The following is a 16,201-nucleotide window of genomic DNA, read 5'->3' on the forward strand; positions in this document are numbered from 1 at the left end:
CCAGCCACTTTCACAGCTGGTGTTTTCATGGCTTCGGTAATCCCCAACCTGGTGACTCTATCATAACAAAACGAAAAGCGCCGATTCGGTAACGCTGGTATGCCGGAGCGGCCTCATTAGATAAAGCGAGTCAGTTCTTGACCAAAGAATTAACCACGCCAGCACTAAAAAGGAGGAAGGTGTGAAAATACATCAGCTGTGCCTTCAGCACGCCATATCCATTATTATGGTGACTTCTTGTGGCTTAAATTCCTCCCTTTCAATGTCTGTCTGACATTCACCAAACTGCTGTGCCAGCCAGCCACTTAATGAGTCATCTTTTTCTCTGTCCCTCGTTGCTGTACACACATTTGTTACATAGAAATATTTCGGGTTGAATGTAAATCATCCTAGCCTACTATTTATGAGATAGTTACTTTATTTCTGGGTGAAATTATGATTTTTTAAATCATAATCTATGCAACGAAAGAATCAGCAATGAACTTAGTGAGCTAAATATTAAGGTAAACTTAGCGTAACCAAATCCAGCACTCTGATGGAAACGGTCATGTTATTTCAATATTTTGCAATATTTTGTTAGGTGACAAATTCCATATAGTGTATGCGTGTGTCAGGATTATTACAGGAGTGTGACCAAGGAGGCGTAGCAGACGAAATAAGCGCGACAGGTGCTGAAGTTTTGATCAGCTGGTGAAGTGAGTTCATGCCGCCATCCAAAAGAGTACACAGGCAAGCAGCCTCACCTGCTCCAGCCTCTGTTGCTCCTCGTGAGGCATCATGCGCACCGCAAGGCGACCATGTGTGTCCGGCACGTACGGGCAGCCCCCAAGGTCCCTGATCAGCAGCTCGGCCATGCCTTTGTGGCCAGCCTCCAGGGCAGCGTGGAGGGCAGTGCCACCAGAGGCTCCATTAAAGACTGTCCACCCTCCCGCCCTATGCAGGAAGGCGGCAGTCACGGGGCAGTTGGCAGCCGCTGCCTTTGCCAGGAGGTCGCTCAGTGCTGGCCGGTCAGTCTCCTTTCCCCATCGCCAGGCTGCCTGCCAGGGAGTATTTCCCTCGATGGTTGTCACTAGATTGTCGATGCCCTCGACAAGGGCGCTGCTGACCTTTTCCAGGCGACGCTGCTCTGCACGCAGCCGGCAGCAGTAGGCCTGTGAGGAAAGGATGGTCACCACATCAGGTAAGCACCGTGCGCAGAGAGAGAGAGAGAGAGAGAGAGAGAGAGAGAGAGAGAGAGAGAGAGAGGTAGGGCAGCTATGCAGAAGTGTCATTAAGTGTCACAAATCTAATAGTGCATGTACAAATACAACCTTACCTTGTCCAAAAAAAACGGAAAAATACAAAAAAATTTTCCAATTAGGTTTGACGAGCATTATTACAATTACTTTTAGGATTATAATGATGAATTATAATCAAATATTAGGTTTGACAAGCATTATTACAATTACTTTTAGGATTATAATGATGAATTATAATCAAATATTAGGTTTGACAAGCATTATTACAATTACTTTTAGGATTATAATGATGAATTAACATGGATTCAAGTATTATGAGATCTACTTCATTGCTTGTTCTAAACATTACACTGAAGTGTCCTTTTATGAAATGACAAGATTCTGTTGCATGACCTGTAATGTTGGACAGGTTTGGTGTGCTGCAGGTCTGTCATGTGCACCACTAAAACCTGAAACTGACGGCACTGAAACACAAAGGCTCGTCCTCTACAACCAACAGACCTATAACTCATCCAAGTTGTTCAAACACTTTCCACTCTGCAAAGGAGCCACCGCTGAGACTTGGGTCCAGTACCGGTGCTCGTCCTCACCTTTGCAGTGAGGTAGTTCTGTGAGACAGGGAAGGGAAGGTACTCACGCTGGTGAGGAAGGCCAGCACCCTGTGAGTCACGTCGGGGCTCTGCCAAGCCTCCTGCAGCAGGCTGGCAGGCAGCGGTGCACCGCTAGCCAGCAGCAGGCTGACGGTGTGTAAGCGGTCGGTGGTGACAGCCAGTCTGAGGACAGAAAGGCCACCCAGGAGCTCTATGGGCGCGCCCTTACATATGAGGGTGGACACCGCCTGCACGTCGTCCCGGCGACTGACTGTTGAGAGCAGCTCCTCATGCAGTTCTTCAGGAAGCTTGTAGCTCTGCCGGAGAGAGAAGGGAAGCCATGGTGCTGATGGTATCGCAATGAAAGCTACATAATATAATGTGATGTAATAATATAATAATAATGTTGTCACGGTTTTCAGAAAGTTTCGCTTGGTGGCGACATAAGTGCTCACTGGTGGCTGTGGCGATGTGTCAGTGTGCATTGTTATGGCCTGTGTGTGTGTGTGTGTGTGTGTGTGTGTGTGTGTGTGTGTGTAGCTGTTTGTGTGACAAAGGCTCATTCATGCAGAATACCTTGATATATATTTTCATTTATTGTTTAATGCAGTATGTCTGTTTGAGTAACTTTTGCTTATTACTATATTGATAACAGTAGAGTTTCTTTTGAATTTGTGTTGTCATTACATTTCAATGTTTTATTTTCATGAAGTAAATCATGGTTTGTCCTGTTCCTACAAATGGTGATACTGGTGTCGCCTCCATGAGACACTTTGCCTGCAGATGGTGCACACACCACCAATTTATGTGTCTGCCACACCCATGTACATGTGCTAGTGGTTGGAATGCAAGCTTCTGTCGCCAGAGACAAAAGACCTGGTAGTTTGAGGCAGTGTTGAGCCATTACTTGCAGCTGCAACTAGCCAGGCTAGATGAAAACTGTGGTCTCTCATAAAGCCCTCAACAGTCAGGTGACAGTGTGGGCTCTCCCGAGGCAAGTGTACACCGTGTGAATGTACACACTCGAAAGCCACCGTGACTGACGCATTGCCTGTCCGGCAGGTGGCGTCCCTCGTCAGGTGCCCGCACAGTGCCCCATCACTGAGCAGCAGCTTGGGGGAGCAGTCCAGACACCACTACAGCCTCGCCCCAAGCCTGGTGACTGCTGTTATTTGCTTCACAATGTTGTGAGTGCTATAATTGTATACTTTATCGAGTTTTCCGCGTCAGTTCGCGTTTGTCTTTGAACCGTTGTTATAGCTTTTTGTTTTGTTTTGTGTGAAAACACCACTTTGCAGAGGCAGCTACAAATGTGAATCTGGTATATGAAAGACAAATTGGAGTTTTTGAAGTTATGATAATTATCAACAAAACAGCTGAAATACTTATGAAATGTTTTCAGGGTGTAGAAAAATCAGGTTGCCGCAGGACATCATCAGCGAGCTCAGAAAGCAAGCGAAGGGATTGAGGTAGCAGACCCTGAAGAGTCCACAGCAGCTGAAAACTCCATTTCTCCATATGCAAGCCCTGAAGTGCAGGAGTTTATCAGAGGACAGGTAATTAATGGCTTAGGAAATAAGAAGGGCAGAAGATATGGGGGACAAGGGAGGAGGTTTGCTCTGGCCTTGCGTTACCATAGTCCTAAGGCGTGTAGGTTTTAAAGCTCTACTTTTTCACTCCCCAGCAGTTCCAATCTTCACCTTTGGCTAAGGCAAACTTCCATCCAAGCAGGCTGGAGCAAACAAACTCACAGTTCTGAGGAAGAGCAGACACCACGTCGAAGGGAGAGACTCTGTGGCATGCATTTGATGCAGTGACCGTCAGAGAATCTCTCCATTTTGACCCAGCCTCCGATTCCATCATTGGTACGAAGGATTTTGGAGACCATGGCAAGAGTCTGAAGCAGGCAAACCATGCACTTGTGTTCATGGCTAAAGGGTTGGCCAGGAAGTGGAAAGTGGTTAGGTTAGGTTAGATCAGGTTATGTTAGGATAGGTCAGGTCAGGTCAGATAAGGTCAGGTTAGGATTGCCTTATTTTAAGCTCTCGTCTCCATTCAAGTACAAAGAACGAGCACTTCCGCGTTCCCCGCCCACAAACCCCTCTTCCCAACGAGTCCCCAAGGTCGCCGGGGGACGAGAGAAGAAGAGGCTGCAGAGTGAAGTGATTCCACTGTGTTTTGTGCTCAAAATCGTCCATAACATAAACAATCAATAACGGACATCACAGTTTTGTAGTTTGCGGTTTGGTCGTACTGTAGCAATTCATCCTCCTCAGGCACGGGTTGGTTAGGTTAGGTTATGCCTGCTTAGGATAGGTGGCTTAGGGTAGGCTAGGTTAGCTTAGGTTAAAACCCTTCAGAGAGTCTCTTGGGGCCTTTAGCAGAGCTCGGCTCGGGGAACACGTCGCGTTCACCTCCCAGCCCCTCCACGCTGCCGCCAGTCAGCACGTGGCTCAAGACTCGTCGTCAGGAGCAGGACTAAACAGCCAATCGTTTAAAGAATCACATCGTGCTCATTTTTTCAAGTGTTGGGATGATGTGAGTTGTGCACTTTTGTTTGCTGGTCTCCCTGTGAATTGCATGTTTACATTTTTGATGAGTGCTTGCCTTCAAGTAGGATCTGATGCACTCAGTGTAAATACAAGACTGATTTTGTGACACCTGTGAGTGCTTTCAAGAACACTTATCAGTCTACCACCAGACTGCAACACTGCCCGTGCTGGCGAGGTGCTGCTTAAACTGAGCGGCTGGGCAGTCAGGCGTGCATTCTGCACTGGCCACACCGACGCAAAGCATTACCGGTGTTCACCTGACAGCCGCAGGGTGTCCACGGATGTGACCATGAGGACTGTCCACAGTAGGCCCAATGACAAGCTGAGGAGTGAATTTGCTTGCTCTGTGGAGATTCAGGGGAACCACAATCGTCCCCTTGGCCCTGCTGATGCCCTCGGTGAACCAAGGGTGCCCTCAGCTACACCAGAGCTATTTGAGAGCCATTTGAACCAAAACCCTTAAGTTATCATTATTATTATTATTATTATTATTATTATTATTATTATTATTATTATTATTATTATCATTATTATTATTATTAATTCTTTTTATTTATCTGTTTGTTATTTTCCGGTGAAAAGCAGCACTGGATAGGGATTGTGGGGGAGAGAAAGAGCAGGGTGAAGATAGAGGTGTTTCATTTCCTGAATGTTTCAACAAGCTGCCTTCACGGGGAACAAATTGTCGCCGAAGAAGACAGCTTGAAAAAATACCGAGGAATGAGAGGTCTGGTGCTTCACCCTGCTTCCTTGCAACCAGCACGGTCCCCGTGCACTCGTGCAGCCTAGAGATGCTGTCTGATGCTTTCCTGTTGGCTTGCAGCTAGTACAGGATGAAATACAGTTTGTGTTCTGAATTAGTGAGTTAGTGTTCAGCTAGCCACTGTGTTGTTTCCTTGGTGACGGTCACGTGTCCGCCACGTTCAATGTTTTTGCCCTCTCTTTGAGAAGTGTGCACACCAACTGCTGAAATATTTGCACTGCATCACAGCTCGCTCAACAAAACGGGTTACCAAGCTTATAGCATAACCATTACCTGCAGGCTTACCACCTCATTAATATCTATAAGCACCTCTTGAAATTAAGCAATACTTCATTTGTTTAACATGAATTTACAAACACAAATGTGAAGAAAGAAATACATCTTGGTAAAGGATGCAAAATGTTGTAAACAAAAACATTTTGCATCACATTCATATTGGTTAATGTTAGAAAAATGATAAATGTAATAAGCTCACACACACACACACACACACACACACACCTCTATATTTTGAGGGAGTTTCTCCGATACGACTCTAACCTGGGAGCTACTACTGCTTTCAAATGAACTTCTGAGTACCTGACCACTGATGTGACGTGCCACAGGGCCTGAGTAACATTTCTACTGCCAGTACTGAAGGTATTATCAAGTCTTCCCTGTACTGTTGTGTGAGCCACAGAAGGTAAACAAGGTGGTGTGTTTTGCCATGTATATATTGTACCACCTCACTGACTTATGCATGTAAAGAAATTCTATTGCTGAACTCCACACAAGAATGGCACACTTCATTGGGTCTGAACCTGAAGAATTAGTGAAGACAAAGGTAGAAAACGAGCTTGCTAATATAACCAGCAGCAATGATGGAAGGGAAAGCAGAAGTGTAAGTAAGACGATTAAGGATGCAGTTGTTATGCTGTCCAGCCTGGCAGCATAATTTCGGTCGCTGTGTCTACGGCTGTATCTACTGCTTTCAACGAATTCAGGGATAAATTAGAAAACAAGATCGCAGTAATGCTGAGGAATTGCCTCCTGCTCAAGTATGAACACGACAAGATGGAGCAGTACTCCCGAAGAGAGAACTTACGTATTTCTAGATGAGAAGAAGAAGAGGACGAAAGTGAGGAGGTGCTGGAAGCTAAAGTTATAGAACATGCTGATACTATTGAAGTGAAAATTGAGCAGGATGACATTTCTGTTGTTCACCATTTGCAGAGGCCCAGGGAAGGAGGTAGGCCAGTGATTGTGAGGTTTTGCCACCGAAAGAAAAGAAATGAAATTATGCAAAATAAGAAAAAAAAAAAAAAAAAACTGAAAGGTAGGCAAAGAAAAGTGTATATAAATGATGACATGACCTCCTTAAGGGTTAAAATGTTGAATATGGTTAAAGGGCAAGAAACAGTGAAAAATGTGTCCACAAGGGAGGGGAGCATTCTTGTATAGTTGCACAGTGGGGGTAGACCTGTAGTTATAAACTGTCCTGATGACTTAGAAAAGGTTGTTATATCTGCTCCTGATTGGAAAAGGTTAAATCTAGATCACTTAACAAGGGCCTAGGATGGCCCTGCTGGGGCACAGCACATACTTGGGCATGATAATAGTGTTAGTGTAAGTAATATTAACTCTGTTCAGTTTGTTCCTCCCCTGGATTATATTAATGTGTCGTCTCTTAATGTCTGCGGTATCAAGTCAAAGTTTTTATCTATGAATTTTGTTAACTTTATTAAAGATTATGGTGTGATTTGTTGATGTGAAACTAAGTGTGATGATACTGATGTAATTAATGTAAAAAACAATATGGAAAATATCGGCTTTGACATTGTCTTTAAGGACAGAAGCAAATTAAGCAGGTTTAAATCTGGGGGTTTGCTCATGGCCATCAAGAAAAATGCTAGTTTTAAGTGGAGGCATATTAGTAACACTTATGATTCTTTACTTTCAGTTAAAGTTGATAGAAGTAGTGTAAATTTTGGTAGGGAACTGGTAATAAGCTGTGTTTACATTCCCCCCTCACACTCTAGATGTGGTAATGAAGAGCACTATGACGAGCTGGATGATTTTTTGCTTACTTACTCATGTGATGATTATGTGCATTGCATGTGCTTTGTGGTGATTTTAATGCTCACACTCTCACTATGTGTGATGTTCCTTCTGAGGCTGCTGAGGACCCTGTGTCTGTAAGTTTAACTAATTTTGGAATAACTGAGACTAGAGCAAACCAGGACTTAACCCCAGATAGGAATTCATATGAGAAAAAGTTGTTGGATGTTTGTAAGAATGATCAAGTTTATATATTGAATGGAAGGTTAGGGGAGGACTGCAGCATTGGGAAACAATACAACTATTGACTACTTTTTAGGATCACCAGTGATTATGAAATATGCTGTAGTTCTTAAAGTATTAGATTATGAACCTTTGTGGTCTGATGTACACTGTGGACTACATGCAAGGATCAAATGTGAGATACAAAGTACGGTGCCTGTTGTAAACCGAGAGGCAAAGGAATCAAGACAATCAGGTGTAAGGCAAAGTAAATGGAATGTTGAAAAACAATTTTTATGTGTGAGTAATATTGATGAAACTAAGATAAATGAACTGATTGCAAAAGTGGATGAATTACCCATGGATGCTATTAATCTAGATTTAAAACAAATACTGATTGAGGTGGCACTTGCAACTTTCCCACCATATAAGAAAAGATCATTCATGAAAAAGTCCAATAATGCCACCTCAGTGGGATATGATAAAGAGTGCTGGCCATCTAGAAAGGAATACCACAAAGCTAGACAGAGGTTTCATTTGCATAGAAGTAGTGTAAATTTTAACAACATGATTGAGAAAAGCAGGAAAAATAAAGCAAATCTAAAAAGAGTGAAGAATAAGGAGAGGGATAACTTAATAAAGAAACTTAGAAAATATAAGAGTGATGACCCTAAAGCATATTGGAAAATTTTAAATAGTCAGAAAAGAACTTATCAGATCCCCATAACACTAAATGAATTCTATGAGCATTTTAAGCAGCTAGCGGGTGATGAAAATTCTGACAATAGTGATGTGAATATTACAAATGATGAAGACTGTGCGGATGCTGAAATTTTATCAGTACTTAATGATCCTATAAGGGAAGGAGAGGTAGTTAAAAATATTAAGAAGTAAAAAAAAAAAACAATAAATCCCCAGCATCTGATATGATATTAAATTAATATATTAAAAAGTACTTGATACTGGTGTCATGCCAGCTGAATGGTTGGTGGGTACAATAGTGCCACTCTATAAAAACAAGGGAGACATCCAGGATGTTAATAATTACAGGGGCATCACCTTACTTAGCTGCATGGGGAAGCTGTTCACCTCCATACTTAATGAAAGACTTAATGATTATTCAAACACCTTATCTACCATTAATGAAACACAAACGGGCTTCAGACACAGATATTCCACTCTGGATCATATATTTTTTCTTCAAATGTGTCATTGATTTATTTAAGTGGAAGAAGAGAAAGCTTTTTTGTTTATTTGTTGATTACAAGAAACCCTTTGATATGGTACAATGTGAAGATTTATGGTGTAAACTTGTGAAGGAAGAGATGCAAGGAAAAATTCTAAATGTAATCAGAAATATGTACAATAATATCAGATCATGTGTCATGCTTAACCAGGAGATTTCAGACACCTTTGTTTGCAATGTAGGGGTAAGACAGGGGGAAAATTTATCATCGGTGCTTTTTGCTTTTTATGTGAATGATATTGAAAGTAAATTCATTGAATATAATTGCAGTTATGTAAATTTTGGTGACGATTTCTTAAACATGTATCTTAAACTATTTGTGATTATGTATGCAGATGATACAATTATTTTGTGTGACAGTGAGGATGGAATGAAGCAGGCACTGGTTGCTCTGAATTTATATTGTAATGAATGGAAATTGAAGCTAAATTGTAACAAAACAAAAATAGTAGTGTTTAGCAGGGGAAGACAAAATTTAACTATGAACTTGAATTTGGTGGTAAAAACATTGAAGTAGTGACAGAGTATAAGTATCTTGGAGTATTATTAAATTATAATGGGAGGTTTTGCAAAGGTGAGCTGGAGCTAAAAGAGACACCTACAAGAGCAATGTACTCATTAATAAGTAAGTGTAGGAAGTTTGACTTGCCAGTGGATATAAAACTCAAATTATTTACCACCACGGTGTTACCTATATTGACTTGTGCAGCTGAAATTTTGGGTTACAATATTGCTAGGGAGTTAGAGTATATGTACATGAAATTTTTATAGCAGGTTTTGGGTGTTCATGAGAATACTTGTAATGACATGGTGTATGGTGAACTGGGTGTATTTCCACTTGATACTTATATAAAGAAAAAAAAAAGATAGGTTATTGGTCTAAGCTAATTTCAGGTAAAAATACTAAACTGTGTTATTTAATGTACCAATGTCTATTGCAGCTGGATAGGTTAGGGCTTCATAGTTCTCCATGGTAAACTTGTATAAAGAATATTTGTAATGACTGTGGAATGTCTGGTATGTGGTGTTGCAAGATGTTCCTAATTCAAGATGGGGTGAAGAAAGCTATGGAACAGAGATTGAAAGATCAGTGGCTTGTAACTTGGCATCATAATTTAGAAACAAAATCATTAAGTAGCAGTTATAGGGTGTTTAAGACAGATTTTGGCAGAGAACAGTATTTAGAACAATTAACAAAGGGTGACAGATTATTAGTGACTAAATTTAGAAGTTGTAATAATAGACTTCCTGTAAATGTTGGTAGGTATCAAGGTGTCAGTAAGGAAGATAGGGTATGTAACATGTGTAATGCTGAGGTAGAAGGAGAAGAATTTCATGTTCTTTTTGAATGTACTGATATGGAAATTGTTAGGTTAGGTAATATGTATATAGCAAATTACATAAATAGGCCAACACAATTCAAATATGTTTTGTTCATGCAAAGTATAAGTTCAAATGTGATAAAGAAATTATCTTTGTTTTTGAGGATGGTGCTACGCTTGTTTAGATAAATAGTGTGCAAAACACCTCAATAGTTTTTTTTTTATTTCTTAATTAGTGACAGTATGTATCATTATATATGCATACACATTTTTTTATATTAATTTTTTGCCATTGCTTACAGCGTATTTCATTTGTATGTATTTGTCTTTTCTTATGTAATATTATGCACGTTCTGTATATAATCTACAGTGTCTGTATTCTTTTGCTGGAGAGCTGTGCTCCATACTTTATAGAAAGTCTGACCTTACTCAATAAATTCAATTCAATTCAGTTATAAATTCAATTCACACACACACACACACACACACACACACACCTGTACACAGTGGTGGCGCTGTAGTCCCTTAATCACCGAGTCTTGGCCTTGCTGCCGTGCCAGGTCAGCGGGGGTCATGTTGTCAGGGGTGGTCACATGAGGGCTCACGCCGCGTCGCAGCAAAGCCTCCACAGCATCACTGGGAGCCCCGCACAGCGCCGCGGCGTGGAGAGGCGTCAGGCCATCCTGGCTCAGCGTGTGACCATCACAAACCTCGGGGATTTTGGCCATTGCTGCCTCGTTGCCCTCCACCAGCAGGGACAAGACTGTGTTGTGGTGGTGTTCATGCACGCCCCGCCACGCCCTCTGTGATGACAAACAGACACTGTTGCTGCCCACTTGTGTCACCACCACCACCACCACTACCACTACCATTACCACCACTACTGCTATAAAATGACCACCACCGCCACCAACACCACCACCAATACCATTACTATTAAATCATCACCACCACCACCACCACCACTACCACTACCATTATCACCACTACTGCTATAAAATAACCACCACCGCCACCAACACCACCACCAATACCATTACTATTAAATCATCACCACCACCAATACCACTACCATTACCACCACTACTACTATAAAATGACCACCACCACCACCAATACTATTACTATCAAATCATCACCACCACCAATACCATTACTATTAAATGACCACCACTATCACCACCACCACCACCACCACCTATATTATTACTATTAAATGAACACTACTATCACAACCACCACCACCACTTCTACTGTAAAATAACCGCCACTGTTACCACCACCACCACCACCATCACTACCACAACCATTACCTCCATCACAACTACATGAATGATCAAGGAGAGAAAAAAAAAAACTAATTATAATTATGATAGTAGTAGTAATAATAGTAATAATAATAATAATAATAATAATAATAATAATAATAATAATAATAATAATAATAATAATAATGATAATAATAATAAAAGAACTGTGATATAATGATGAAGGTAAAAAACAAAACAAAAATAATAGTAACTGATGTCAACAAAAATCATAATGATCATAAATAATAATATTATTACCAAAAATTATGACAATAAAAGTAATAATAATAATAATAATAATAATAATAATAATAATAATAATAATAATAATATTAATAACGATAAAAATAATAATAATAATAATAATAATAATAATAATAATAATGATAATAATAATAATGATAATAAAAATGATAATAATAATGAAAAGAAGTATTGACAATACTACTACTACTATTATCACTACTACTACTACTTCTACCACAACTACTACTACTACTACTACTACTACTAATAATAATAATAATAATAATAATAATAATTATAAAATGATGAAAAGGAAAATCTAAAAATTTTGATGACAAGTATTATAAGAAATTCAACCAACAATATCAAGAATAAAAAAAAATAAAAATAATAGTAATAATAAGATGATGATCATGATAATGATGATGATGATGATGATGATAATGATAATAAAATGATGGTGAGGATAGGGAAGGACAGAAGAGAGTGGTGAAAATGATAATAAGAAAAATAAAACTAAGAAAATAACAATAAAAAACAATTACAACAACAGTACTAATGTTAACGATAATAATAATAATAAGGGTAACAACAACAATATTATTAATGATCATAATAATAATAATAATAATAATAATAATAATAATAATAATAATAATAATAATAATAATAATAATAATATTGAAAGTAGCAATGATGAAAACATTAGGAAATCAAAATACATGTTAATGATAATGATAATATATGTAATAAAGTTATAATGATAATAAAAATACTACTACCATTAATAATAACAACAATAAAAATAAAAACAAAAAAATAGTCACAATAAAATAATAATGCATAAAATTATCATCAAAACTTTTACTAATGAAAAAAATAATGGGATAATGATGTTCAATAACAACAACAACAACGACAACGACAACAATAACCATAATAACAAAAATAATAATAATTACCGTATTTTATATATATATATATATATATATATATATATATATATATATATATATATATATATATATATATATATATATATATATATATATATATATATATATATATATATATATATATATATATATATATATATATATATATATATATATATGTAGCAAATAATCTAGTCAGCCATAGAAACATCCCATTTTCTCTCATATTCAGGGTACACTAAAACTTACGCGCTTCTCAGAACCAGTAATGTAAACACAAGTCACCGCTCCAAGCACTCCGTTTTCTCTTATATGTTTTCAGCCTCCCGTTCTCTTTCTACTGCACAGATTTTTCGTCTTTCATCTCTTCTTCCTCATTTTTTATACATACACATTCTGTGCACGCTTTTCGACACATACGTTACACGTCTTTTCTATACATCATATTACTCCTTTCTTCACACAGACATACACACACACATTCACTCTCTTTGTCCATATCTTTATGTAAATCATTTTTTTATGTTCAGTATTTCTTGTGTACATGTTCATGTTTTTGTTAAATAAAGTAGAGAGAGTTTAACCAGTCTAACAAGTGGCTATAAATACAACCTTAGCTGGTGAACAAAAAGAGTTAAGAGATTAAAGGACTTGCAACTGCTGACGGTTACCTGTCGGTTTTCTCTTCTCTATCTCTGGCGAGTTAAGAGATTAAAGGACTTGCAACTGCTGACGGTTACCTGTCGGTTTTCTCTTCTCACATTCCTGGCGGCTTCCACCTAGATCACTAGAAATGGTGACTCGGAGTTAGACCGTAGTGGCCAGCTCCACCAATGCTGTGTCCCAGGTTCTTTAGCACTATAGCGTCGCCACAGCTATAGGTACCTAGCCCAGGTCAGCCCCCGCCTGACACGGACCACCACGGCCAAACCGCCACCCAGCCTGGCCCAGCCGTGACCCACCGACGCCACCCAGCCCGGCCAGCCGCCACGTGACACACACACACCGTCACCCAGCCCGGCAGCCGTGGTCACCGCCGCTGCCTCACCAGTCACCAGCCACCCTCTCTCGCAGCTGTGACTCACCACGCCTCGCCAGCCACCCAGGCCACTGAGGCCACGCTCACCTGCCGCCTCACCACCGCCACCAGGTCACTCCCTCTCCTGCTGCCGTGACCCACCGCGCCAACTCCACCTTCTGCCTGGTCACCTGCCACCCCCTGCCACACCTGCTGCCCAGCCTCCATCACCACCACAGCAGCAGCAACACCTCTCCGGCTCACCACGCACGGTCACCGCCACCCGGCCGTGACCCCACTGGCCCTGATTTCGCTTCTCTACAACAGGGCGGCGCCCCCTGCACCGGTACTCCCGTCTTCCGCTCGACAACAGGGCGGCGTTCCCTGCAACGTTCCCCCACCAAAGTGTTAGTGCTCCCGACCGTCCCTCCCCTCTCCCCCGTCGTCCACCCTCCCCCTGTGTGTGTTAACCCCTGCCCCTAGAAAACTCCCTAGTGTGCATCAGCGCGTACCAACCCCCGTGTGCCAGACACCAACACCTACACATACACGCACACACACACACACACAGACTACACACTTCGTTCACGGCAGTGCGTTCCAAGCCGTAAGTGCGAGTGTGGTAAAGTACGTGCCTAGGACCATCGCTGTCACACCCTCAGCACTGCACAGTGGCGCCCAGCAGGCGTCCCTTGCCACCTCTCACTGGCACCTGGCGCCGGAGGAGCCCGCGCCTCGCCGACAGGCGTCACTACACCCTGCTCCACGACTCGCATAACAAGCCACCAGGCCCCATCGCACGCCAGCAACAAGAAACGGCCATGGCTCCACCGGACACCGCCTCCCCAGCTCCCCCCTTCAGGGCTCCAGCCTTCAACAGCCACGACCCCAACATGTGGTTTACCATCTTGGAGCTGAACTTCAAGGCAAACAACATCACTGAGGCCTTGAAACAGTTCACTCACGCCTGCACTCTCCTGCCACCCGAGGTCCTCTTGCAAGTCTCTGACGCCATCGCGAAAGCCCCCTCTTCGGACAATCCCTACGACGACCTCAGGCAAGCCGTCCTCAAACGCCTTGCGCCAGACCTCGCGCAGCTGGCTGACGACTATATGTCGACAGTTCCGTCGGCAACGCCACCGTCTTCAGTCGCCACTGTCACTAACACAGCAGACGTCCAGCAACTCACCCACATTGTGTCGCAGCTGGCCCTGCAGGTCAGCGCGATGCAGGAACAGCTAAATACCCGCCAGCGTCGCCGCCCACCGTCACCTCGACGCCCTCGCTACCGCTCTCGGTCGCGTAGCACTACACGCACCCCGGGCGTCTGCTACTACCACAGCAGGTTCGGTAGCGAGGCCATTAAGTGCACCCAACCCTGCACTTACAACACCACCCCGGCGTCAAACTAAACGGGCGGACGTTCACGGCGCGTACGATCCGCCAGCCCAAGTCACAGCTACTTCACGTCTACGACCGACGCACCGGAATTAAGTTCCTCGTCGACACCGGCGCTGAGGTCAGTGTCCTGCCTGCCACAGACAGCCAGAAGAGGTTGCCTGTAACCACACACCTCTATGCAGCCAACGCCTCGAAAATCCCTGTGTACGCGCGGCAGACACTACACCTCGAACTCAACCTCCGCCGCTCCTTCGACTGGACCTTTTACGTAGCAGCTGTGACCCAACCCATCCTAGGCGCCGATTTCCTACGCCACCACGACCTCTTAGTCGACTTGAAGCACGGCACGCTGCTGGATCGTCTCACTTCCCTGCGGACCCGTGGCCTAACGGCACCTGGCGAGAGCACCGGACTCTCCGCAGTCTGCCGAGATAACCCCTTCGCCGCCATCCTCAAGGGTTTCCCAACACTAACGCAGCCATACTCAGCCACGCAGCCAGTGAAACATCACGTCCTGCACTACATAGAGACCACCGGACCACCTGTTTTCGCCAAGGCTCGTCGCTTAGCACCAGAACGCTACAAACAGGTCAGGGCCGAGTTTGAGTCTCTGATGCAGCAAGGCATCATCCGCCCAAGCTCCAGCAACTGGTCGTCTGCGCTTCACGTCGTCCCCAAGAAAAACGGTGACATACGCCCTTGCGGGGACTACAGAGCCCTAAACTCCCGCACCGAGATGGACAGGTATCCAGTGCCTAACATTCAGGAGTTTTCCTCACAACTGCACGGCTCTACAATTTTCTCCAGGATCGACCTCGTAAAGGCCTTCCATCAGATCCCCATCAACCCCGAGGACATCCCGAAGACGGCCATAATCACGCCCTTCGGACTATATGAATACACTAGGATGCCCTTCGGTCTCAAGAACGCTGCTCAAACATTCCAGCGCTTCATGGACGAAGTTTTGCGAGGACTGCAGTTCTGCTTCACTTACGTCGATGACATTCTTGTTGCCAGCCCAGACGACGCTGCTCATCGCCAACACCTCGAGCAAGTCTTCACTCGTCTGAAGGACTACGGCATCCAGGTCAACGCCGACAAGTCCGTGTTCGGCGTGCCTTCAGTCGACTTCCTCAGCCACACTGTGTCCTCCTCAGGCTTCACCCCAACTGCAAGTCGCTGTACTGCCATCCAGAATTTCCCGAAGCCCACAACTCAGCGCCAGTTGAAGCAGTTCCTCGGGATGCTGAACTATTACAACAGGTTCATTCCCCGATGCGCGCTCCTCCTCCAGCCTCTCTACGCCTTAGTGAAGCCAGCC

General features: G+C 42.9%; 1 protein-coding gene across 1 annotated transcript in view; it reads right to left on the bottom strand.

Annotated features, from left to right (window-relative positions):
* Positions 1 to 16,201, bottom strand: part of LOC135095299 (serine/threonine-protein phosphatase 6 regulatory ankyrin repeat subunit C-like) — a 61,692-nt gene that overhangs the window by 4,093 nt on the left and 41,398 nt on the right. Inside the window, exons 8-10 of the mRNA XM_063996058.1 lie at positions 10,468 to 10,773; positions 1,876 to 2,145; positions 744 to 1,151 (exon numbers count right to left, since the gene is read on the bottom strand). Of these exons, the coding sequence (XP_063852128.1) occupies positions 744 to 1,151; positions 1,876 to 2,145; positions 10,468 to 10,773 (984 nt within the window). The remainder of the gene's footprint in view (positions 1 to 743; positions 1,152 to 1,875; positions 2,146 to 10,467; positions 10,774 to 16,201) is intronic.

Source organism: Scylla paramamosain, chromosome 48 (assembly GCF_035594125.1).
Source record: "Scylla paramamosain isolate STU-SP2022 chromosome 48, ASM3559412v1, whole genome shotgun sequence".
Lineage (NCBI taxonomy): Eukaryota > Metazoa > Arthropoda > Malacostraca > Decapoda > Portunidae > Scylla > Scylla paramamosain.